The sequence below is a fragment of the Myxocyprinus asiaticus genome, chromosome 22 (assembly GCF_019703515.2).
Source record: "Myxocyprinus asiaticus isolate MX2 ecotype Aquarium Trade chromosome 22, UBuf_Myxa_2, whole genome shotgun sequence".
In the NCBI taxonomy this organism is placed as follows: Eukaryota; Metazoa; Chordata; class Actinopteri; order Cypriniformes; family Catostomidae; genus Myxocyprinus; species Myxocyprinus asiaticus.
Window position 1 is genome coordinate 13,497,190 of NC_059365.1, and position 27,904 is coordinate 13,525,093.

The 27,904-nt window shown below is 35.0% G+C and overlaps 1 protein-coding gene across 2 annotated transcripts in view; it reads right to left on the bottom strand.

Annotated features, from left to right (window-relative positions):
- Positions 1-3,374: 3,374 nt before the first annotated feature.
- Positions 3,375-27,904, bottom strand: part of LOC127412961 (complexin-2-like) — a 32,675-nt gene continuing 8,145 nt past the window's right edge. For both annotated transcript variants that reach the window (XM_051649698.1, XM_051649699.1), the window contains exons 2-4: positions 14,171-14,326; positions 5,464-5,639; positions 3,375-4,483 (exon numbers count right to left, since the gene is read on the bottom strand). In XM_051649698.1, the coding sequence (XP_051505658.1) occupies positions 4,286-4,483; positions 5,464-5,639; positions 14,171-14,201 (405 nt within the window). In that variant the 5' untranslated portion in view covers positions 14,202-14,326 and the 3' untranslated portion in view covers positions 3,375-4,285. The remainder of the gene's footprint in view (positions 4,484-5,463; positions 5,640-14,170; positions 14,327-27,904) is intronic.

Genomic DNA, 27,904 nt, shown 5'->3' on the forward strand with positions numbered 1-27,904 from the left:
GCTCCAAATGTTACACATATGAAAAGATGGAAGTATAAAGGGAGAATTGGCACCTAAAGTGTTCTGATTCTGAGGAAATCAACCAATTACACAGTGGCCCCAAAAACAAATGGTTGTAGGTTTAAAATGAACTAAAGTGGATTTAAGTAGCCAAAAAGCTACTATTAGGGGCCACTGTACGTTTTAATGTTATCATGAAGGGATGTGTTGTGTTCCAAGACACACTGCATGAATGTAATTTATGTCAAGAGGTATATTGGAAATTAAACTACAGTCGTGCTCAAACGTTTGCATACTCTGGCTGAAATTGTGAAATTTTGGCATTGATTTTGAAAATATGACTGATCATGCAAAAAAAACTGTCTTTTATTTAAGGATAGTGATCATATGAAGCCATTTATTATCACATAGTTGTTTGGCTCCTTTTTAAATCATAATGGTAACAGAAATCACCCAAATGGCCCTGATCAAAAGTTTACATACCCTTGAATGTTTGGCCTTCTTACAGACAGGTGACACACACACAGGTTTAAATGGCAATTAAAGGTTAATTTCCCACACCTGTGGCTTTTTAAATTGCAATTAGTGTCTGTGTATAAATAGTCGATGAGTTTGTTAGCTCTCATGTGGATGCACTGAGCAGGCTAGATACTGAGCCATTGGGAGCAGAAAAGAACTGTCAAAAGACCTGCGTAACAAGGTAATGGAACTTTATAAAGATGGAAAAGGATATAAAAAGATATCCAAATCCTTGCAAATGCCAGTCAGTACTGTTCAATCACTTATTAAAAAGTGGAAAATTCGGGGATCTCTTGATACCAAGCCAAGGTCAGGTAGACCAAGAAAGCTTTCAGCCACAACTGCCAGAAGAATTGTTCGGGATACAAAGAAAAACCCACAGGTAACCTCAGGAGAAATACAGGCTGCTCTGGAAAAAGATGGTGTGGTTGTTTCAAAGAGCACCTGACCTACCTGACCTTGGTTTGGTGTCAAGAGATCCCCAAATTTTCCACTTCTTAATAATTAATAAAAAAATATATATTTTTATATCCTTTTCCATCTTTATAAAGTTCCATTACCTTGTTACGCAGGTCTTTTGACAGTTCTTTTCTGCTCCCCATGGCTCAGTATCTAGCCTGCTCATTGCATCCACGTGAGAGCTAACAAACTCATTGACTATTTATATAAAGACAAAGGTGTGGGAAATTAACCTTTAATTGACATTTAAACCTGTGTGTCACCTTGTGTGTCTGTAACAAGGCCAAACATTCAAGGGTGTGTAAACTTTTGATCAGGGCCATTTGGGTGATTTCTGTTACCATTATGATTTAAAAAGGAGCCAAACAACTATGTGATAATAAATGGCTTCATATGATCACTATCCTTAAATAAAAAACAGTTTTTTGCATGATCAGTCATATTTTCAAAATCAATGCCAAAATTTCAAAATTTCTGCCAGGGTATGCAAACTTTTCAGCACAACTGTATGTAATATTTTACTTTTTTTTTTTTCTTTTTTTTTTTTTAAAGATCAGTTGCAAATAATAAACAACTAGAAATTACCCTAGTTTAGCAGTGCCATCTGATTTTAAATGATCACTCAGTTCTGTTAGTAACCAACCACCTGAAGACAAGCCTGATAAATTCATGAACCAAGCCCTGGAGCCCTGGATAAAAGATGCAGCTTCTGTTCAAGGAACAGTAATACATAAACAGGTGACAACCTAATGTTCTGTTTTGGTATTTAATGCAAAGTTCATCTGCATGCATACATGAACATTAGAACTCCCACAACCCGATTCCACCGTCTCCATGACAGCGGGCACAGCCTGCTCTGAGTGTGCAATTTAAGAGACATGAACAGGTACAACATGAAATAACATGTTTAACAGCACAAACGAGTATACAGACACACATAATTACACAGTAAAATTGGGAACATAGAGAGTACACAGAGAAGACAGTAGAAATCTTTTTAAAAGATTCTCTTTCTATGGAAATGTCTGTATCTATACCTCTGTATAACACCTTCTGACATGAACTATGAAGCATTTAAAGACAGATTAAATAGATATCAACATATTTTTCATTACTTATTGCAGTCTAACAATATGGCTTTGACTAGAAAATTAAAAAAGTTAATCTCATTCTTTCTTTATAATTAAAAAAAAAACACAACAACAAAAAAATTACTTCTGTACTGCTAAAATTAACATTAAACTAGCATGTGTTATTATAACTAAGATTTTTTAAATGAATTTTACAATCTTGAGAGCATTTTGATCACAGAACATCCAGCCTAATGGGTATGGATACATTCCTGTAGTTATATCATATCAGAGTTTAAAAAGGGACACATTTTTAATTGGATTGTTTGGAAAACATACTAACTACTAACTCTGTGTAATCTATAAAGTGAATTCTCACCAATAGGTTTGTATTTTTCATCATGCAATACAATACCCAGTTGGGCATTACTTTACAAAATGAGCTTGTCTCTTTACCCCAGTACTAATAAACAGTTAGGTAAACATTTAACTCCCCCACCCCCCCACCCCAAGTGTCCAATATGTTTATCAAATGGCAGTGTTTACTCAATGCTTAAAAACATGAAAACATTAATAATTCAAATAAAAAAAGCCTTAAGTGATCGTATTTGCAATCCCACATCAGACTTTACCAGCACTAAGATGGATATTTTGGACCAAAACTTATTAAAATGTTCATAGTTCGTTTTGTTTCACAGCATGCAAGAATGATTGTTGTTGATTGTATGTAAGAAAGTGTTGGGAAAAATAATTCTGCATGCTTGTTTTCAACTTCAGCATTGTAAATATATCTCTAACTTTTACTAGATGTGTCATCAGAAATTTTCTCTCTTTGGTATGTTTTTACTATTGTGATTGAAGCTCATGCATCTTTCTTTTCTTAATTATTCTTTGTGACATAAAATGTGCTAAAACAATGACTAACATTTTGCAATAAACCAGATTCATTATTTTACATTTAGGCTTGTATTTTGTTTGTTTTTTACATACATTTTTACATTTAAAGTTACCTACTTTTTACTAAAAGCACATTAAAGGTCATGTCTGATTTTTAACAATTCTGCTAAGGTAGGACTTCTCATATGGTGAAACATTTAACAATATCCAAAGTTTTAAGTCCATATGCATGAAATAACATTTCAGATTGATCAATTATCAGCACCAAAATCAAACAACAAATATATTATATATATATATATATATATATATATATATATATATATATATATATATATATATATATATATATATATATATATATATATATATATATATATATATATATATATATATATATTTTTTTTTTTTTTTTTTAATGAAAGTGGCTGTATTATTATTTATTATATCCAAGATTTACAATGCTTGATTCTGAATGTCATTTGTGAGTAATCAAACATCAGATCATCTGTGAATCAGTGATTGACTTCTGAAAATAAATTTCTCTAGATTCTTGTAATTTCTTGTCTTTGAGACCCTGAATCATCCTGAATGACCCTTAACTGTAAAAGTGATTTGGTCCAGTTTGTTAAAAGATAAAGCTAAACAACATTACATCAACAGATACATGAGAACTGCTAGGCTGCAAACCATTTGAGCATTCAAGTGGTCTAAAATGGCACAACTAAGACAGTATATCAGCGTCTCTCATCTCATTGCTTTCAGCAAAATAAAACCCACTTATTTCCACATGTAGTAGAATCTTGACCTGATGCACACATTAAAAAGCATTACGGCTGCATACTGCACTTCACTGATACATTAAAAAACTTTTATCAAGCTGTTTTTTTTATTAAATGCCACTAAACAACTCATCAGATTTCTCATCAGAGAGTATACAGACTGGAAAAAAAAAAAAGATAGATAAATAAAGAAATATATTACTTAATCAAAAGAACCGTCATATTCACAGTGCCAAAGCTCAGTATAAACATCTTGGAATGTGTTGTAATAGTGTGGGGCTTATCGTTGAGTACCTAAGGCAGATAACTTACAAAGTATCAGAGACCCTGGTGATGCTTTAGTAAACAAATAGAAAGATCTATAGAAAGTGTAAACAATTTGAACCTGAATGGCAGTGAAAAGACCAAACGTTTTTTTGGGTTATGATTTGCGTTTCTATCCGTAGAAAGGTAAAAATAAAATTCCGTCAACTTACGTCAAGGCAGTGAAAAGCCTTTCACCTGTTTGGCAAAAATCCCCCCCTCACCCATCTTCCTTCAGAAACAGCTTTGTGTCTGTTACTTTTTAAACATGTCTTGCAGAGGTCCAGGTAGGAATTTGAGAACGGTGTCTAGAATGCTCTCCTCGTCTTCGTCATCGTCTGCACCGCAGCCGGCTGGAATGGCCTTTTTGGGGCGGGTAAGGGAGCCCTCACACGCTTGCTCCATAGCCGCTTTCTCCTCTGCTTCTTTCTCTTCTTTCTTCTTTAGTCCATACTATATAAACAAAGGAAGTCCAACAAGAGGAGAAGAGGGATATCACAATGATGCTATTTCTAGTAGCTCTATATACCTTGCTTATGGAAAGAAATGGATCTGATATACTGTATAATTTTATATACAGGAATACACTACACTGGATTATAACTAATATAATATAATATAATATAATATAATACAATATAATATTAGAATACAATAGAAAAGAATAGAATAGAATCATGTTCTATTCTAATAGAAAAAATATTCAATATAATACAACTACCAGAACAGACTGGCAATGCCAGCCTTATTTTGACTGAATCAGATGGTAGGGACTCTTATTATTTTCTGCTCTATTAATTAATTTAGTTAGTTTTGATTTCTTCTAAAAAGTTTATCAAAACCATTTCTGTGTTTCAAGATCTACAGTCCATAAACAAATGTTTTTTTTATATATTTCATATTCATAAATTCCTTCTATACTGTACATTACTGTGCATTTTGTATAATGCAAGCACACCAATGCAAAAAGACTCAGATACCATCATACCGGCCTCAAAGTCACCTGGGACTAATCAGTTTCTCTGGCACTCATGATAGAAGGTTCTAGGATGTGTCCAGATGTTGTCGTTATGCTTCTTATAGCTACAGTTGGGACTATTTATGACCCTATAATTGCCTGATACTCTGGATAACATTAAAGCATGCGCAGGAAAACTGTGCATGAAGCCGTTTCTTCCTGTTCAATTGCTGTAATTAGCTGGCATTGGCCTCCTGCAAATGTGACATTTCATTAAAAGGGTAATGGAGATTCTTATTAGATTGTTATTTTCAAACACATATTAATCATTATGTCCTGTCATGATGGAATAATGGCTTCATCCTGTTTTAGTTCAATATGGATTAGCAATTAGCAGGGTCCCATGTTTACAAATTCTTATAATTTGGCTTAGTCTAAATAGAATAATTAGTCAAAGGAAATGTGAAAAGCTTACCTTATCTCGAATTGCCTGTCTAACCTTTTCCCTCTCCACCTCCATGCGGGCATGTTTGGCCTTCCGCTCCTCCTCTTGTTGTTTCAGTGCCTCCTGCCTCTCTTCCTCCTTTTTTTGGGCATCTGGGTCCTTCTCCTCTTCTCCACCTAACATCTTCCCCATGTCTTTGGTGGCTCCTGTACACAGAACAAAGTCATCTTATTATCATCATGGTTTTTAATGAATCTTTTCCAAAAACTGGCTAGTGGGCCTTGCATTTTTAGTGGTTGACCGATATGGGTTTTCAATGGCTGATACTGTTATCTCGAGGACAATGTCGCCGATGGCCCATATAATGCACCATAGTTGATGCATAACATGTCCATTGCCTTTTTTATTTTTTTTCATAATCATTATTTTAGGTTAATATATATATATATATATATATATATATATATATATATATATATATATATATATATATATATATATATATATATATATGAATATATAAGGGAAAGTGTATAACCTAGGTCCTTTAACTGGTCATCATTTCTTGTAAGATTTTCACTAGTTTTAATCGTTTTTTTGTTTTCACTAGTTAATTTTAAATAGTCCTGTGGTGTGACAAACAAATCATTCTATGTACTCTCTCCATTAATACAAGCTGCAAGTACAATAATAAATGTAAAAGAATTACCAAAATGTTGTTTAACCGACCCAGCGTCCATATGTGTGGACAAAACGTTTTGGCTTCACTACAGGCTAAGCATAATTTAATTTATACCGACTGATCTCAATTCAGGAGACTGTAGGCTGTCATTAAAGGATTAAACTTTCTATGTACCTAGCCATATGACAAAACAACATTGTGCCGAACTCAGCAGAGTTTGTCTTTGGGAGTAAAAGCAACATAACTACATCTGGTAAGAACTCTCATTAAGTTTTTACATTAAAACCTGTATGAGTCAAAAGAGTACAGTCTGTAGTTTCATCAGACATGCCATTTTAAGAATTTTATCTATTTATCGCGAAATGGCATGCTGTTAAACACAATGACCATGAACGTGGACTATAGGCTAATTTTCCTTAAAATATCCTATATTCACTGTGCATTATAACACTGAGAATCAATGGATGCATCCAAAAGCTGGAAAATGTTGCTTTTAGAGGCTGTATATTGAGTTAGGCTGAAAATAAAATGCATTTCAAACTGTTCTGAGACCAGTGCAGACAGACAGCACACTGGAGGATAAGTCATACCCTAATTAGGGAACAAGGTAGCAAGGAGCATCATATAGCTTTCCTATGTAGCCAAGTGCATTCACTCCTAACATTCAGTCAAAAGTTCAGTTTCAGGAAGCAGATGATGTTTGGACCACTCAACATGTTTGGCAGACATGGAGCAATGGAAAACTATTTTGTCTAAATGTATACATATATATATATATATATACACTACCGGTCAAAATTTTTGAAACACTTGACTGAAATGTTTCTCATGATCTTAAAAATCTTTTGATCTGAAGGCGTACGCTTAAATGTTTGAAATTATTTTGGTAGACAAAAATATAATTGTGCCACCATATTAATTTATTTCATTATAAAACTAAAATGTTATATATATATATATATTTAAAAAAAAAAAGTTTTTGAAATTGATGACTTGGACCAAATAATAAAGAAAAGCAGCCAATAAGTGCCCAACATAGATGGGAACTCCTTCAATACTGTTTAAAAATCATCCCAGGGTGATACATCAAGAAGTTGGTTGAGAAAATGTCAAGAGTACATGTCTGCAAATTCTAAGCAAAGGGTGACTACTTTGAAGATGCTAAAATATAACATATTTATTTTGGATTTTGTTTAGTCACAACATAATTCCCATAGTTCCATTGATGTTATTCCATAGTTTTGATGAGTTTACTATTATTCTAAAATGTGATTTATTTTTTTACAAAGAATAAGTAAGTGTTTCAAAAGTTTTGACCGGTAGTGAATATATATTGCATGTTTCTTAGAGGCTACTAGTTACAAATCAAAAAGGGGAATGGAAAAAGCACACAGCAGTCACGCTCGGGTCTCAGGAGGTTTAAATGTTTTTTGATGGAGTAATAGTTTGTCTCACTACAGGACATGTTAACAACACAAAAGTATCATGTCAACTACCAATATACTGTACATAATAACATTTTATGGCAAATGATATTTACTATTTATATTTACTCAATAAACACAAAGAAAATTGGCCAATGTCAATAATCTCGAAATAACCAAATATCGGTCAATTAATTAGCATATATCACTAGACTGAAAAAAACAACAACAACAACAACAACAAAAAAACTTTTTTTTTTTTTTTGCTTCATGTGGTAACATTAAAATTAACTGGTCTGATTCAAGTCTAAAATATTATTTAACATCACTGATTCAACCTGAACACATTAGGCTACACCAACAAAACTAATTTTAAGGGTTAGATCAGGTAGAAATAGCTCAACAATTGCAGGTACTCACTTTACAGTATACTTCCCTACAGGTAAAATGACTGCAAACTTTTAGTTTTCATGAAAACTCCCAAGCCTTCAACAAGATGTATCAGGAATTAAGCGGTTCAATTAAATACAGTCAACTGGATCGCCTTCCTTCATGGACATTTTGGTTAATTACCAACCCTGTGTACATTAAGCTCTTTGCACAAAAATATGGCACACTGCAGAAAATCATATTCCAAATGAACATCTTTCTTGTTTTCCAGTAAAAAATATCCTAACATCCCTAAAACAAGATCATTTCACTTGATAAGCAAAATCTGATATGCAATTATTTAGACCTGTCAGTGTCTTTTGTCAATTTTTTCACAAAGACAGAGATGCTCTTTAAGAATAAGATTTATTGCAGCGTGATTGGCTCGATATGTGAAATTTTAAGAGATGGCAGACAGTTTGATTTTTGTTTCCACTGTGTGATATACTTATATGTTCATATACTGGAGCCAAAATGATCAAGCCAAACAGAGCCACCAGAATATTGCATCTGCCACTTCTCTCACTGCCATCTGCTTCATTGGTGTAGCTCAACCTCTCATGCTGTGTATTCTACATCATATAGCTGCTTGTTTTGGGCTCAGCAAACAACTGCCACAACCAGCAGGTTTTTATGAGTTGTGCAGCAATAAACGCTTTCAAGCAAAGACACTGTTTGCATATACCTCAATGTTCATTTCAACCATATGTTTAAAAACAGAAAACACAGCTCTGTTTGAGGCTCAGTAAAGATGCATCAACCAAAGTGAATGTCGCAGCTCCAAACAGCAGGTCGGCAACATGCAGAAATTTGTGGTTGAAAAATTATGTACTATTGCTTTAAGTCATAAATCAACTGCATACTGGCTGTGTGCAATGTGTCTAGTGCAGAGGTGCCCAAACTAGGGCCCTGCAGGCCAAAGTTGGCCCGTGGTGACCTTTGATTTGGCCCGTCTTGCCGTAGATGACAAGAGGAAAAAAATAGAAGAAAAAAAATATGGCATTGATGCAGCTCTTCATTTTTAATTAATCTTTGTTTTAACATTTGTTGTTTATTTTTGCATTACAAAAACTATAGCTTATTTGAAAAGTAGAGAGTATAAGTGATTTAATTTTTTTTAAATGTATATGTGTACTTCTATGACCTTTAAATAAGTGCTGTCTGAAAGTTTGCTCCATTGGCCATCCCAGGTGCCACCCCAAAATCTTCACTATGATTGGCCAGCTCCAAAGTCTGAGGTGGGCATTCAATACCGCCAGACAGAACCTAGTTGGTTTAAAACGGAGCAGGAACTGAAACTGTGTCTAGAAATGACAGGTAATTAGGCGGACTCACGAAACAGTGCGTACAGTCATCCAAAATGAAAATTAAATGAACGTGCACTATATGTTGTGCAGCATTTCATATCCGTGTGAACGTGACCACTGAAGTGCACCCATGAAGCTGACTTGATAAAGTCAGGTGAGGGAGCATAGGTCTATGATAAGAAATATCTTTAATATCTTCTTTGTCACAAAACAAAACAATATCCTACTTGATAGTATTGCGTCATGCCATTGTATCTTCATCTCTCCAAAACTGCACAGAACTACCATGTGTTCAATGTGAGATGCGCTGTTCTTAAAGAGACAGTAACCATGTTTTAAGACACACTTACATTCAGTTGTTTAGCAGACATTTTATCCAGAGTGACTCACAAATGAGAAAGAGACACAACATAAATAAAAATTATATTGAAATCAATTATGTGCATTGTGCAAGTATAGGACCCTTGATTATTTTAATTTTAGAGTTCTGTGTGTTTTTAAGTATTAATATTTAATTTTAAAATAATACAATTTGATATATGCAACATTTACTTTTGGCCCACTGCCCTCAATCAAGTTTGATTTTTGGCCCATCATAGGAAAAAGTTTGGGCACCTCTGGTCTAGTGTCTCTACAAGCAAATGAAAGACCTACACTAATTTATTATTAATGGCGCTCATTTATTATGCATGAGTGTGCATTTGAAATCCACTGTCAAAGTCTACACACTACCTTCACCTGTGTTTAATTCTACCACATAACACTCGGGGCATTCAAGGGGAGACGTGTGGGGGTGTACATTTTAAGTGGCCTTTAACTGTATGTATTTGCATTTGCTTGTGTCTATGTGTGTCAGGCACCTTGAGCAAATACATTAGCACTCACTAAATATGTCTTCGGGTCATTCAAACTCTACCCCACACCCTTTGGTTTGATATTATCTAATTCCATGACATTCATACCTTTTTAAAATTTAGCTTTGGTTTTCAAATTCTTTTAAGAGGCACATATTTCGCATTTATCAGCTGTTCTTGGCACCTTCTAATGTTTTAAGTCTTAAGAGAGCAGAAGACACATACAAGGTTTATTTTTAAATAAACTGATCATTCTAAGCCAAGCTTCAATGACCACATTTACATGCACTTAATATTCCTGGTTCAATACAAGTTAAGCTAAATAGACAACATTTGTGGCATAATGTTGATTACCACAAAAATTAATTTAGACTCGTTCCTACTTTTCTTTAAAAAAAAAGAAAAGAAAAATCAAGGATACAATGAGGCACTTACAATGGAAGTGAATGGGGACAATAAATGTGAACGTGGTCAATTTTTGGGTGGTTTAAACACAGAAATGTTTAAAAAAGCATTTGAATTAATTCTTCTGTTAAAACTTGTGTATTATTTGAGATGTAAAGTTCTTTAAATTTTCATTTTTACAGTCATTTTAGGGTTTGTTGACTACATTGTCATGGTAACAAAGTTGTAGAATTGGCAATAACTTTACACAGAAAAGGTTATTAAGTGATTTTATCACACTAAAATCATGTTTAGACACATATCCTTTATGTCTTGTGGTTATACTTTTGAAAAAGTTAGCATTTTAACGTAAAAAAAAACGGCCCCCATTCACTTCCATTGTAAGTGCCTCACTGGAACCTCGATTTTTGCTTTTTTTTTAAAGAACAGGAGGAACCAGTCTAAACTGATTTTTGTGGTAATCAACATTATGCCACAAATGCTGTCGATTGAGCTTAAATTGTATTAAACCCGGAACATTCCTTTAAAAAGAAAATGGTTTATATACCAGGGTTTTTGCAGTAAGTGCCATTCTGTAATGTCAAGTAAACAAGAACGCTGATTTCCTTACGCCGTTAAAGGGATTAAGAGAAAGCGGTTTAACACACCCAGGTTTCTCCCAGAGAAAGTGGCCATGTAAACACAAGTTTCTGAGAAGTGCACATGTGCGTGAAAAGACCGGATAAAAAAATGACATAGGATGGAGCCCAACAACAAGACAACAAAGCGGAAAGAATTCAATGTTTCTGGGAGTACAGTGGGAAAAGCACATACACTATAAAATATACCCATTTATACACACCAATGTAAAATATCGACTGTCCCTCACGTTTGCATATATGCTCATACACTGGGGGAATTTTTACGTAAGAGGGAAACCCCACTATTGCAGTGCAATTCCTCTGCAGGTCGTAATAGAAAGTTTAGTAAACAAACACAGTAACAACTCTGGAATATCTGGAAATAAAGTGAAGCAACGGGGAATAAAATAGTGAAGTCTTCATCAGATGCCATGTTTTCTGCATCCTTATACAGCATATGTAAACCGGAAAACACATCCACTGCCATCTGTACGAATTACAAATTTAAGACAAACATTTGTCACATTTTTATGATGAATTGCCACACTAATTGTTCTACAAACACAATGCTCCTGAGAGCTTAAAGCAAAGATGTAGGCCACCAAATTGAGCCCTGCTGTCATGTTTAAAGCCACACAGAGGATGGTTAACATAACAAAAGAATTGCCTCCCTCTATCAGATTCTCCATGGCTTTACATCAAAGCAATCTGCACAAACAGCAATGATGATATGGATGGAGGATCAAATCTGGGCTATGCTTAATGATGGCATGGTGGCTGGAACTGTATTCCAATATCTCAGGAAAAGCCCTAATTCCTAATGATATGTGAATTATCAGAGCTTAGCAAATTAGCATATTAATTAAATTCATTCATAACAGTTAAGTTGTAGTAGTAAAATAGGTCACTTGCATTTCATAATACCAGCACTGCCTTTAAAGGAATAGTCCAGGTTCAATACAAGTTAAGATCAATCAATAGCATTTGTGGCATGATATTGACAACCACAAAAATAATTTTGATTGGTCCTTTGTTTATTTAAAAAAAAAAAAAGTAAAAGTTATGGTTACAGCAAGGGACTTACAGTACCATTAAAGTGAATGGGCCAGTTCATAAATATTAAAATATGCAATGTTTCAAAAGTATAGCCACAAGATGTAAACATTAAACAGGTTTACAAAAATTTTCTGGGAAATGATCGCTTGCGAATTTTGTCTGTATAAAGTTTTATCCAATATTACAACTTTGTTGTCATGACAATGCAGCACAAGCAGATCTGTATTATGGTAAATACCTGATTTTATTATACTAAAATCATGTTAACATGTATAATGTTTACGTCTTGTGGCTATACTTTTGAAGCAATATGTATTTTAGCATTTATAAACTGGCCCCATTCACTTCAATTGTAAGTACCTCACTGCAACTGTGATTTTTTTTTTAATTAACGAGGGACAAGTTGAAGTTCCTTTTAGTGGTAATCAACATTATGCAACAAATGCTGTCAATTGAGCTGAACGTTGGCAGTCCCAAAATCAAATATTTAAAACAAAATATCTGGAGATATTTTGTGTACTTTTTGTTTATTGTGTGATGAAAGATCACAAGAACTGACACCTGTCTATCTGTGGCTAGACTGACATTAACACACAGGGCTATCCTGGAACACATTCTTTAACACATTTTTATAAAAAAAAAAAAAAAAAAAAATTGTCTTTGTATGTTTTTTGGCTATCTTTAATTAAACTTGCTCACATGAAAACACCATAGTTGTTTTTCACAGTCTGCTGAACTGGGAGTGACTGGGGTGACTTCTCTGTGTGAGCTTGAAAAATGCTTCCGAATAATTTGCAAGGGTTGAGGAAATCTGCCTACTTTAAGTCTATTCAATAATGGATGATTTTCATGGGTAAATCATGCTCCATTGCCTCAAAGCTAAAATTAGCAGAATTTAAGCTATGTCTGTCTGTTTCAATATGGATTGGCTCCAAACACAATAAGAAATAAAAAAATAAACATTTGAAGAAAATTTGTAGACTATGAGATCAAATTTAAGGTATATTTAAGGTAAATTTATTTATGGTAAATTTAAGGCATATTTACTGATTTAAGTTTTTTATTTTAATATGTATACTATACTCCATCTAACACTATTTCAAACAGCATTTTGCTAATTATTTTATAATTTTTATGCATGCAGCTTTCAACACCTCATATGAATTGAGAGACAACACATATGGAATATTTGTACTTTTAAAAATTCATGTCACACTGCAGGACCATTTCAAATTAAATATAATAAAAAGTTATAAAAAAAATGTCAAAAGATTTTAAAGTAGTGGACATGTTGTGACCAGTTATAGCACCTAAAGTTTCCCTTATGCATTACTATACATTTTATAAAACCTAAAATCTCGATGTTGATAAAAAAAAAAAAGTCTATACTATCAACAACCCCTTTCATATTTCTAATTCACAGTTCATAGACACAATCTGACATCTTGGTCTTATCCTTGCAGAACATCAAAGGAGCTATGTAAAATATGACGTGCAGTGAAATCACAATCTATGATGTTTGAAGACACCTCACATAGAAGGTCATCATGTGGTCGCAGCAGCCTTCCAGAAGGCTATCAGATACATCTGGCCCACTCAAGAGAATTGACGGGGGAGAAATACATTTCGTTTTAGTACCCATAGTCACTCAGCTGATAAAACCAAATCATGAATTTGATTGAAGGGCTTACTGACCTTTAGACAACACGTTCATGGGACTGAGCAAATCAATTACCTATTGTCCTGATATATATATAAAATAAAGTGAAACTATATCCAAATCAATAAACGCTTTGTTTTGTCCCTGTAAGCTAGCAAGGTTGGCAAAGTGACATTTGAATCAAGACTTACACACTGCTCACTCACTTCAATACAGTATCTTTGTGGAAACAGCACCATTTGTAATGTCAAAATGTCTATCATGCATGTCTCTCAGAAATGGTGATAGCATGACACTTACCACCAAATGCTTGCTTCATTACAAAATCCATGATTCACTCAGATATCTGTTCCTCTTGAAGCTTAAGAAAATGTTGCATTTAGTCTAGTTGTGATCTTGATTATGTTGGTCCACCACAGTGTTTATATCTTGTGTGTCCTGATGTATCTTTCACACCTATTGGGAAAAAAGGGGGAAAGATGATCAGCATGTAAAATATAGAAATACTGATATTTTATTTATATAATACTGATCACTACATAGCAATACAACCTCATCCATCGGTATTTGAGCTGGAATTAAAAAATGCATGCCAGGTCAAGAAATCTCGAAAATGAAAGATAATCAAAGTGCACTAAATGTCACAACTAGCCCTAGTCTCCCCTATCAGCAAACAAATAAAGCACATTTATGTTATTCTGGAAATCACATAGCAGATCACATTCAGTAATGAAAACTCAAAAAAGTCGAACTAATTATTGCTTAAAGGAATATTCGGGGTTAAATACAAGTTGAGCTCAATCAACAACATTTGTGGCATAATGTTGATTACCACAAAAAAAATTATTTTGACTCATCCATCCATTTCTTTAAAAAAATAAATAAAAATAAGCAAAAATCGATGTCACAGTGAGGCACTTACAATGGAAATGAATGGGGCCAATTTTTGGAGGGTTTAAAAGGCAGAAATGTGAAGCTTATAATTTGATAAATGCACTTACATAAATATTTCTGTAAAAAACTCGTGTATTATTTGAGCCCTAAAGTTGAAGTCATAATTTTTACAGTCATTTTAGGGTTTGCTGACATTACATCATCATTGCAACAAAGATATAAACAATTTTACAACTTTACACAGAAAAGGTTGGTAAGTAATTTTATCACACTAAAATCTTACGATAACAAGCCTATTATTTATGTCTTATGGCTACACTTTTGAAACAGTGACTATTTTAACGGTTACTGACTGACCCCCATTCACTTCCATTGTATGTAGAGGCAGACCAATATATCGGTTTTACTGATTAATTGGTGCATATAGTTGCTTTTTGGGAACTATCAGTTATTGGCAAAAATCTCTACGGATAGTTGCAGATCATTTTTTTCTTTTTCTTTTTTTTTTTTTTATTTTCTCCCATTTTCTCCCCAATTTGGAAAGCCCAATTCCCAATGCGCTCTAAGTCCTCGTGGTGGCGTAGTGACTCGCCTCAATCCGGGTGGCGGAGGACGAATCTCAGCGTCTGAGACAGTCAATCTGCGCATCTTATCATGTGGCTTGTTGAGCGCGTTACCGCGGAGACATAGTGCGTGTGGAGGCTTTGCGCTATTCTCTGCTGTGTCCATGCACAACTCACCATGCGCCCCACCGAGAGTGAGAACCATACATTATAGCAACCATGAGGAGGTTACCCCATGTGACTCTACCCTCCCTAGCAACTGGGCCAATTTTGTTGCTTAGGAGACCTGGCTGGAGTCACTCAGCACGCCCTGGATTCGAACTTGTGACTCCAGGGCTACCCAGGCCCCAGTTTTTTTCTTTTTAATCCTCATCAGTTAACATCATCTTGTGAAATACATATATATATATATATATATACATATAACATTTACTTATACTGTATATACAAAACTCTTCATCTGGTGAATATATAGGCTATAAAAAGCTTCATTTGGTAATTACTAACATGTAGAGCATTGTAACGGAGCCAAGTCCCTGGTGTATTTCGGGATTGTTTATAGTTAAATAAACAAGTCCAGCGTTATGTACCAAATCTTAATTTTTCTGGTTATTATAGGGTTTATTTTTTGGGTTTATTTTCTGTTTTTTTGTGTGGATTTTATTCATTTTGGACTCTTGTAGCCTCAGTGTCTGTGCTTGTCATAGTAAGGAAAGACTAAGAAATGATGAAAGACTTCATCATTCTATAAACAGATTTTAATTAATCGGTTATCGGTCTTTTCTGCCACTTTGGTTATCGTTATCGGCAAAATCCACTGTTGGTCGACCTCTAATTGTAAGTGCCTCACTGTTACCAAGATTTTTGCTTTTTTGAAAGAAAAGGAGGGGCAAGTCAAAATTAATCAATATTATGCCATAAATGCTGTCGATTGAGCTTAACTTGTATCGAACCCGGAATATTCATTTAAGGTAACAATTTCAGTACAATTTATAGTGTATTTGTAGCTTAACTGTTGTTGTTTTTACAAAATTATAAATTTTCTATTCAACCTACTGTATGTCATGTTAATAATTTATGCACTTCTTTGTAATATTAATAAATGTCATTTGTTTTTTATTTTAAGGACATTTTTGTTTACCTTAGAACAATAAACAAGTTTGGGTCAACACTAAAGTAACATCTTGATCCTAATGCAAAACCAATTGAGAACCACTGAACTGTCTGGTTACATGATGCTACTACTGATCTTCCTTTCTAAAGGGGGGTTCCGGTTTGATAACATACGCTATGCATGATTAGCATAACACATAGAGCCCTTCTCTGACCTTGAGGTGGGTTTTGTATGCCATAGTCCAGTTATGTTCAACCTGGCTCCAGTACAACCAGTGCTACCAAGCCAACATAACAGTCTGCTTTATTATAATGTACCATTGATGCAGCAAACCCGAGTCTTGATGGTATTTTGTAAATCTTTGCTTCCATGAAACTGGGTTCAGATGGAATATGGAGTTTTCACTTGCATAATAAATTGTCTGGCTGAGAATAGATGTGGCGCAATACAAATAAATCTCGCATCAGTAGATATTCATAACACTTAACCATTTGCTTTGACTGTTTTGCATTATCAGTCATTGCTTTGCATCTAATTTCAAATGAGCAACACCTTTTTCTGTGATCTCTTATAAAACCATTATATATCCGGTTCAGCGTCTGTCCTGGTGAATGCATCGAAATTGCTATCCTGACATCCGAACATGCAGGATTTGTAAAACTAAGACAGAAATTGGATGTGTGTGTGTGTTCTGAGAGCTCACAATGTACTATAAATGGTAGGAAGATGACAAGGAGAAAGAACATTCTGATTGACTGGTGCATCTATTCCATCTTTGAGAATCTAGAACGAAAGGGCTGGGCATTCCAAACACAAAATGATATAATGGGATTAGAATAAAAGCTTCAAGGTTACAGCAGCAGTGTAGTCTAGGGCATATGCAGGCATACGCCATATGCCCACCTATCTTTCTTAAGATTTTGCGTATGCCCACCTAAAATAACGATTAGGCTTTTGACCTGGAACTTTCAGTCTACTAACATGATGCCACAGTACCATTGAGTGAATTACATATTTTATTTATTTATTTATTTATTTAAGTGTACAGAGATTCTCTCTAATCGCGCACTTGGCTGCAGGAGGCTGGAGCGCAACTGATGGCACTAGCAAGACAGACAGTCCGACTAAGCTGATCCACCAATCAGGACGTTCATTTCAGATGCGACTGAATATTTTCTAACCAATCATATTTTCTATTTCAGTAAGGGGCGGAAGCCTAATGCTGATGCACAAGCATCCCAGGAGTAACCATAATTTGTGCTGTAAATGTATTTCCCTGCTAAACTTAATACTTATATATTCCGCCACCTTGGTTATCGTTATCGGCAAAATCTACTGTCGTTCGACCTCTAATTGTAAGTGCCTCACTGTTCCCAAGATTTTAGCTTTTTTGAAAGAAAAGGAGGGGCAAGTCAAAATGAATTTTAGTGGTAATCAATATTATATTTAAATGTAACTTATGCAAATTAAATTTTGTGAAAATACTAGTTTTTGATTGTCTTCACAGATGCAGGACAACTGTGTCCCATAATTATTACATCAAATGTCTCTTTTCTTTTTTGTTTTGTTTTTTCCTTTTACTACTGTTGGTGGTGCCTTTTTCTCGTGATATCAAATCATTTTAATTTATATTTCTAAGTAGGAAAACAATTTCACTATACAGAGAAAAGCACATAATAGTGCACAAATAAAACAAATAACCATTCATTCTTATGTAGGCTATATATGTTAATACTAGATAACTTGTTAACATGAACATTATTACACTCATATTAGCTATAAAATGCTTTTAACAGTTTATTCCGTATTATGTATGTATTAGTTTATTAATTAGAGTAATGATAAAGTATTAACAATTTCCATAGTAGCCTTATGAAAGCAACATTAATGACACCTATTAATTTAAATACATATTTAACATCAAGTTACCATACCATGGTTCTTAGTAGTGTACTGTACACCATTCCAGCAAGAAACTTACCATGATGTACATTTTGTAAGTTCATGTGGGACTATAATTACAACACCCAATTTTTGAAAAAAAAAAAAAAATTATGGAAAAAATATATTCCTTACACATTTAACATATGTACTGTATATAAATGTTAATATATGAATTTTAGAGATCGGGTACGTGTTTTATTTGGGGGGTCCTTCATAAATTCACAGTATGCCCACCTCTTCAGACACTACTACACCACTGGGTTACAATAATAAACATTTTGCTCGAGCCAACTGAAAGAAAATGAAACCCTGGCCTGCAGCGTGTTGACTGCTAATGGGCACAAAGCATGACTGAACAGTATAATAGTACAGATGTATATCATATAGAGAAAATGTAAGAAGAGGGGACCATTTAATTTCAATAGCTATAGTGGATTCTGTTAGTGGATCCTTACGTAAGCTTCTACTTAAGTGGCAATCTATGCGATCACTGCAGGTCTTTTTTTCTGAAACGTTTTGATGTATACACAAAATAATGTAGTTAATAATGTGACAATTAATTTAAAATGCTTACTGCTACTAAAATATTGTGAAGGATTTTTGAAATCAGTGGTCTCAGGGAAACAACATAACTGCTTAAAGCATGTATGGAGCTGGCAGGGACTTTGCCCAGTCAGGCATGAAATTATTACTCTTCCTATTAAAGACCATTTACACAGTTACGCAACCCAATAATGAATGAATAAAAACATGGGTTTTGCACATGTACAGGGAACCTCTACAAAGAGGTTATTACTTTAGCTTTGATAACAAAAATAAATGCTTTCTTAGGGCTTTGTTGGGACACCTTAAGCTTTGATTATGGCATGTATTCATCGTGCATTTTTTCGACAACCTTATGCAACATCACAACATTTATTTCCATCCAGAATTGCATTTTTGGCCGAGATCTTGTATTGATGACAGGAGAGTCGAACCACTCCGTAAAGTCTTCTCCAGCACATCCCAAAGACTTTCAATGTGGTTAAGGTCAGGACTCTTTGGTGGCCAATTCATGTGTGAAAATGATTCCTCATGCTCCCTGAACCACTCTTTCACAATATGAGCCTGATGAATCTTGGCATTGTCTTCCTGGAATATGCCCGTGCCATCAGGAAAGAAAAAATCCATTGATGGGATAACCTGGTCATTCAGTACATTCAGGTAGTCAGCTGACTTCATTTTATTGCCGCATAACGTTGTTAAGCCTAGACCTGCCAACTGAAGCAACCCCAGATTATAACACTGCCTCCTGAGGCTTGTACAGTGGGCACTATATGCGCTTCCCTTCTTACCCTGACGTGCCCATCGCTTTGGAATAGGGTAAATCTGGACTCATCAGACCACATGACCTTTTTCCATTTCTCCACAGTCCAATCTTTATGCCCCCTAGGAAATTGAAGTAGTTTTTTTTCCCAATTAGCCTCTCTAACAAGTGGCTTTCTTGTGGCCACACAGCTGTTTAGTCCCAATCCTGTAAGTTCTCGTTATATTGGGCATGTGTAAATGCTCTTACTTTCACTATCAAACAGCTGTGAGTTCTACTGTCGATTTTTTACGATGTGACTTCAAGTGTTTTAGTGATCTCTAATCACGATCATTCAAGATTTTTTTCCGACCACATTTCTTCCGCCAAGCTGACGGTTCACCACAATCCTTCCAGGTTTATATAATGCGTCGGACAGTTCTTCGAATCATAGTCTCTTAAGTATCTGCTTATTTAAATCCAAACGGTGACTTTTTGTTTTGGCCAGGCAGTGTATTACTTTAAACCCAGTGTAAACACTATCATGCATTATTTGCAATAATAACATATTGTTATCGAATCGTATGAATAAAATAGTATTATAATGTTGGTAGGTACTCTTATCATTACAAGGACTTTCCATTGGTGCAATAGTTTTTATACTGAGTTACTGATATTTTCTATCCCCTAAACCTAACACACTCACAGAAACCTTTTTGGATTTTTACATTTTCATTCAAACATATTTTAATATGTTTAGTAAGCCACATTGTGTGGTCAGGTCTATTAACACCTGGTGCAATTAGTGACTCTGTAAATTTAAACAGCAATAATATGACTAAAAATCTAAATAGTGATTATAACAGACTACTCTCACATGCATTTAGAAAACACTTCAGATTGACCACAGTGTATCTGTTTTCACATACATACTGTCACAAATTGATCTGCACATGAACAAGTGAATCTCAACGACTTATTGTTACATAAAGTAAATAGCAAATGTGTCACTTCAAGCATGTTCCTCCAAGGCAGTGGAATAATGACTCCAGTGAGGATTAGTTCTCCTTTATTTTGTCCACATCCTCTTATCTTCTTACAGATCCTTTCAAGGACAGCCATTTAGGAGTGATACACATGGTCTCTGATTGCATCCATTAAGCCTATAGCAGGCTACCTTCAGCCACAACATAATGACTCAGGTAAAAGAGGCCTGGAGGCAGTTAAAATCAATAGATATGGACAAGGAAGGATTCCTGACTTTCCCGACAACCCTGGAGCTTGATGCTTTAAGGCAGTACACTGTAATACAACTCTAAAACACATTAAAACTCTAAAACCTTTCTGCCAGGTAGCTTCTTATCAACAAGGATGCCTTGATAGAAAAGGGAACCTTGAAGAAATATCAGCGTCCTCAGTCATTCTCAGCATACACAGAAATGCCCTGGCAAGATGAACAATAACTTGTAAATTTCTCAGAAAAAAACAAAAAAAAAAAACATGTGAAAATAAATTAAATATTACAGCTAAGGTTGAGTGCTTTCAGGCTCCAACCCTTAGACAGCCATTATAGACCGGTATTATTTATGCATATAGTGAAATGAAATCGATAAATTGCAGGCTAGCTGGGGGCAACTCTGTTCTGACTTCGGTTCAACTGAATTTTTGAATTCAATTTTTCAAATGAAATGAAAAATAACCCAGAAAGAGGGCACCAAATCTTAGGCTTGTAACAAATTAGTGAGATGTAGCACAAACTATTTTTGTTACATAAATTCTAAGCCTTTAAATGGAACCTTTTTCTATGTCTTGTTTAGGAGGACTCAATTCTACTAGGTCACATAAAGAGAATAATTGGTGAGGAGTCTGTCCCTTTTATTCCCATTTATTTCCTATTGAGGATGTTTTCATAATGTTTTCACAACTGAAACAATGTCTCACTTTTTCTTTTTTTCTAAATAAAAAAAAAGCTGCAACAATGGCATTAACCTGAAGGCAATACACAAAGCTGCTGACATTTACAAAGAAATTATTTTAGGCTTACACAATGACAAATAACCAATGCCGTTTCAAACTTAAATGCATTTTTAGATGTGGATGAAATAAATTTATCCAAATGGTTGAATAAAAAGTAATAAAAGTAAATGATAAAGCAAAAATGGCCATATAAGATGGTAAGCCATAAACTTAGATTTTACATTTATTCTGTGGCATTTCTGTAGAGTTTGCCAAGCTAGTTTGTGCTTCAATTATTACTTGATTAAAAAAAAATATTTACTATGCAGTCAGTCGATCATTATTGCAAATAGTGATCAGGTCTTGTATCATCCTGCTGAAGGTCTTTATTTTGTGATAATGACCAGCTGAATCCACATTCTCCCAATTACTACATGGCTTCATACCAAATAAATAAATAACTGGACATGAAAGATTGATATGAGTAAAGATTATTTTATTATGCCAGAAGAAAGAGACTACAGAGTACTACCAGAGACTATTTAGCCGGAGATGGTTATGGGAGAAATTGACCATTTGCTAAGCTCCGTCCCCCCCTTGGTCACTGCTGCTCATTCTGACGAGCTTTGCAGAACTTCCCATTAGAATGAATGGGAGAGTGCTGTGAACTTCACGGTTTTTGGCTAAATATTCTCATAAACTGAATTGATAATATTCTAATGTGGGCTGGAATTAAGTGACATTTTAAAACATATAAATCTGATATTTTTTGTCAAATACATTTTTAACTTTTAAATTTTTAAAGTGTAATTTAGTAGCGATTACACACCTGATAACATTAGTGTAAGTGAACAGAACTGCTCATGAGGTCTCATAACACATCCACTATGATGCTGTGAACTATTTATTTACTATCGCCTTTACTATGACTTGAATTAATACATAAATTAATTAATGTTATTAGCTTTAATTTACCTTGGAGCAAATGTAGGTATCCTTGCTGATGTAATACATTTTCATAGGGCTGACACAGTTTAACCTATAGCACGCTATTCTCGAGATTTGTTTAAAGATTATTTAAAAAAAACAAAAAACAGTGTGTATCGTCTTTAGGTACTTCATGTCACTATTACAAGCAGAGACTATTTAGCAGAGATGGGCCATTTCTATTAAAATGAATGGGAGAAATTGGAATGCCCAAAGGTTAACAGATGTAGAAAGAAAGTTCCGCCTTTCAGGTAAAAGTGCCAATCACCTTTTAGAAACAGACATCGCTTTTCAATCAACTTGAGATCGTGCAGGCGTATTAGCTATACAAGCCGGGAAAATTGATTTTTTTAGTGTAATCTGAGTTAAAGAAGCACAATTTATTATTTCAGTGTTGTAAGACTTTACTGATGATTTGAAATATGTTCTTTGATCGTAATCTTGACCAACTGTTATTGATATTTCGGTGTTCCCCCATTCAAGTAGATAGAAGCTGCACATTCATGACTGGAAATACCTTTGTGAGAGCACTCCAAAGATGGCCACCAGTGTCATTTGCTAGAAAGACTTTGTTACAAGTGACCCAGCAACAGCGTTTTTTTTTTTTTTTACATTTTTTGGATCATTTCAAAATTTGGCATACAACTACTCACACATTACTCCTGTAGATTCTCGTTGGAAAAAAAAACAAGGGCTTGTCAGAGAAATGCCGGATGGCAACAGTTGTTAAGATTGGATTGGTCAGAAACGCTTTGAAGGTAGGGCTTAACGAAAGGTCAGTTGGAATGCCCATGGCGGATATAGAAAAGGAAGTCCCGCTTTACAAGTAAAAGAGCCAAATTACCTTTTAGATAAAGACATCGCCTGTCATTCAACTCAAGAAATAACATGTGCATTAAATGGCCAGCCTGACAAATAGTGTTTTTTTTAGCATGATCTGAGATAAAGTAGCACAATTTATAATATCATTGTTGTCAGATTTTACTGCTGATTTGAAATATGTTCTTTGATTGTAATCCTTTTTGGAGATTTCGCTCTTTCCCCATTCAAGTACTGTAGATAGGTGCTGTCCTTTCATGCTGCTTGTCTCCATTCAAAATAGATGGCTGTTCCCAAGATGGCCGCCGAGTGGACTGACTTGTCTTGAAAGGGACTTTGGTATGGAAAAATGCAACCTCCAAATCGCACTCATCACTGATTATTATGTGAACGCGATTACTTCTTGGTTTCAACGCAGGATCCGAACCCGGTTCTACCACGTTGCTAATGCAACTCACTTCCGGAAGGTAAACACGCTGGAGCAGATACAAAAATGTCTGACAGGAGATGCCACTTGTCAGTGTCTGCAAAATGTGGCCAACCCTAGGGTACCGGAACTTTTGGAAACAACATGCTGACTTCACGTGATTATGTGCACAGTGATATATATATATATATATACACTATGGCCAAAACTTTGTGGACACCATATGTGCTTGATGAACATTTGATTTCAAAACCTTAGGCATCAATTTCCCCCTTTGCTGTAATAACAGCTTCCACACTTTTGGGAAGGCTTTCCACTATACTGTATGTAGTAACATGGCTGCAGATATTTGCTCTCATTCAGACACAAGGCTATCAGTGAGGTCTGGAACTGATGTTGGTCAATGGGGCTTGACTTACAGTTGCTGTTCCAGTTCACCCCAAAAGTGATCAGTGGGTTTCAGGTCTGGGCTTTGTGCAAGCCAGTCAATTTCTTCCACGCCAGACACAGTAAACCATTTCTTTATGGACCTCACTTTGTTCACAGGGGCATTGTCATGCTGGAACAGGAAAGGGCTATCCCCAAACAGTTGCCACAAATTTGGAAGCACACAAATCCCAAGCCATTACATAAAGAAACATTAGGATTTTTCTTTACTGGATTTAATGGAGTAACCAAATTCTTTAATTAGAAGGGGGTGTCCACAAACTTTTGGCCATAAAGTATATATATATATAGTGAAATAGCACAGTGTTGGAGATATATACTTAACTGTCAAATATACAGTTTAGTGGTTGTTATATGAAAACCTTTAACTGCAGAATGCTATAATAATTGACCAATCAGAATCAAGAATTCCAGAGATCCATGGACATTTTTGAAGACATATGCCAATCATAACTTTAATTCTCATAAAAGTTAAAAGCATAATTGATTATAAGTGAACAACTTGAAATGATTTCAGCCCATTCTGTATATATGGCTGGACAATAAATAAGGAACTGGTACACTGCCAGCACAAGGGAAGAAGTGGGAGGTTGTGGGAAGGATGCAAGAAGGCAGGGCATGAAGGGTAATTAGGTTAAACTCAGAGCAGCTCTGCCTAGTTTACAATGTGATTCTGACAACAAAGCCCCATTGATGATTAGATTAAATATGCGGCATGGGGCCTGGCTAGAATACTATAAAGATCTATCCCAACACACAGGCGCAGAAAGCAATCTGTTCATAGTACAAAGTAACTTAATAAAAAGCATTATTTACTGACTTATTTTTGAAACCCCAGTGGAACATTGCATAATACTAAATTATTACTGTGGGACACGTCAGGTTTTATTATTATAATATAATGCCTTGATTATAATTATTATTCTGATGATTAGATTTGCGTCATACAAAAGTAATATATTTCTGTCCTGTTTACTTCACCTCTATCTGGGGCTTTTATTTTGACACCAAAAGTGCTGTCGTATTTACTTCAACTTCACAAGGAGCTTTTATTGTGACACAGACAAGGCAATGTGTATTTGACAGTTTACAATGTTCCTCATTTCCTAAAATGCTGTAATATTTTCTGTTATTCTGTGCCGCGTTTGAAGATTTCTATAATAACGTGTAACTGTTACTAATGTTTGGAATTGCGTGAACGCTTGAACCTGCATTACTTTGATTTCACAATGTACGTAAACTGATCTGAGAGAGCCGCCCTGCGCGTGCACACAGATCAACGAGTCACTGGTTTGTTCCAAATCACACACAGACCATGTTTATCTGTCTTTAAATCACAGCCTTTTGCGGATTAATAATCACATATGACCAACTTGCCATTTTGATACTTATTTTGTTTAATTGTGCAGCCCTGAAGGATCGTGAAATTAGTCTACTGATGCGCTCTTTATGAAACTTAACGGCCAAATTAAAGCATATAAAATCATCGCGATATTCACGATATTTGTCCATTTTACCTCGTCAGCAAAATTAGCTCAAATATATTGTTAATATTCTACATATCGCCCAGCCCTACTGTAATGAGAAGTGAATATATTTTTGCTGAATAAAGAAGCTTTTAGGACTAAAGTCTTTCTTCTAATAAACATAAGAAAGAGGGACTAATCAGTGTGAGAATAGAAAGCCAGGCTAATACACATTGATCATACACATACTGTACTTCAAGCTCTGCTCTTGATGCACCTGAGTGCAGTCTACCTGCGTTTCTCACAAACTGCCTACAACATATTAAGTGGCAATATAGAAAGGGGTGTGTGGAACTGTAACCAGAGAAACAGCTTCTTGTGTGAAATGTCAACCAAGGGTGCATCTCAATAAGCTCCCTTTGTCGTGAATCAGTATATCGGGAACACAAATTCGTGCACTGGCAAGGGTGTTCATCCACTAAGCATTAGGACACTTATGACTCAATCACCGGTGAGACGGTTATGAGCTCATGCATTAAAACACTGTTATTAATCAACAACATCACTGCATAAATGACACTGTCGTGCATTTTTGTTGTAGATATTCAAACATATAGTGTTATATAAAAGATCACTGACAAAGAAAAAATATAAGGGACTGTATTTTTAACCTAACAACTCTAATATTTAAAAGGTAATTTTCCTTTCATGGTCATTATATGGATGAAAGACATTACAAACAACATATTTTAAGAGAAAATAAGGATTTGACTTCATAGTTTTACATTTGTGCTTGTCTTCAAACAACTTGAAGGACTTCCGAACACATGACAATGTTTCTGGTGAGGGAACACATAGTGAGCAACGATGCTCCCTGATTTTTATGGTGGATTCTTGCAATTTTTAGGGAGCGAACATTTCAGTGAACTGGAACAATATTGCAGCCGTAGAAATGGCAGACTCCCTGATCACTGCCCTGACTACTGAACTAGAAGGCTGACTGAGACGCACCCCAAGAGAGGAGCAGAATAAGGTGCAGTGTGAAGTACACTGGCTGCAGGGAATTCAGTGCATGAGCTCTTCATTACTGTGACTGCTTCAAGACTTTTCTGGCCAGGCCAAAAAAAAGCTCTGCCTTTGACTTCTGAGAGCTTGCTGCCGAGTGAAGGAGAAGCCAATGGGAATTTGAAAGGTGTTTTGTCAGGCTTTCTAATAAGTATTTTTGGATAGCACTCCTGAGGTTCTACCCACATTCATTTTTTTCTTTTATAAATTATTCTTGTCAGGCGTATTGGTCTTTTCTAGGCAATTTGTCTGCAACGTTGCAGGTGACTGAAGCTAGAAGTGTAAAAAACACTACACAGATCATTTCTGTTATGCAATACCTTTTGAACTCAGTAACGTTTTAAAAATGAATATGTTGTAATTTAAGAAATTATTTCTTCAAAAGGGTACTCCACACTTTCAGAAATATGTTCTGGTTAAACTCCAGGTGATTAAATGTTCATTTTCTTGTAATTGTGTAAATAATCAAGTTTATATCAACTATAATCTATAATTAACTATAACTAAAGTTTATTAGTTAAAACTTGATTATTTACAATTATTTAAAATGAACAGGATGCCTAATAGGAAATAAAGCGCTAAAGTTAGCCATTGCAATGTGATGGATTGCGAGTTAGCTAATGAGGGTGTCAGCTTGAAGTTAATTTGAATTTTTTTTAACTGACTTCAGACATTTTGATATTATCATAACAATTTCTATAATAGTATCAAGCAGGAGGATAGTGATGGGAAGATCAGATCATTTTACTGACTTGGATCTTTGAGTCTCGTTCAGCAAAATCAACGAATCTTTATTCAAGTCATTTCATTCATTTGAGCAGAATTAAATTAAAATATTACATTTTCAATAGCCAAATCCCCCTAACACGTCTACTTATGCAAACGTTGATTATAGTCCCAATAAAGGAAAAAATTATAATGCAGCCAAGGACAAATGATGAGAAACAGAAAGATTAGTTCACCTCTGGAAACTTCTTGTCCGAGTGGACAAGAAGACTCAGAGGTGAACTAATCATTTCTGTTTCCTGAGTGAGCAATGCATAGCCTAACGGCTGTCACTTGACAAA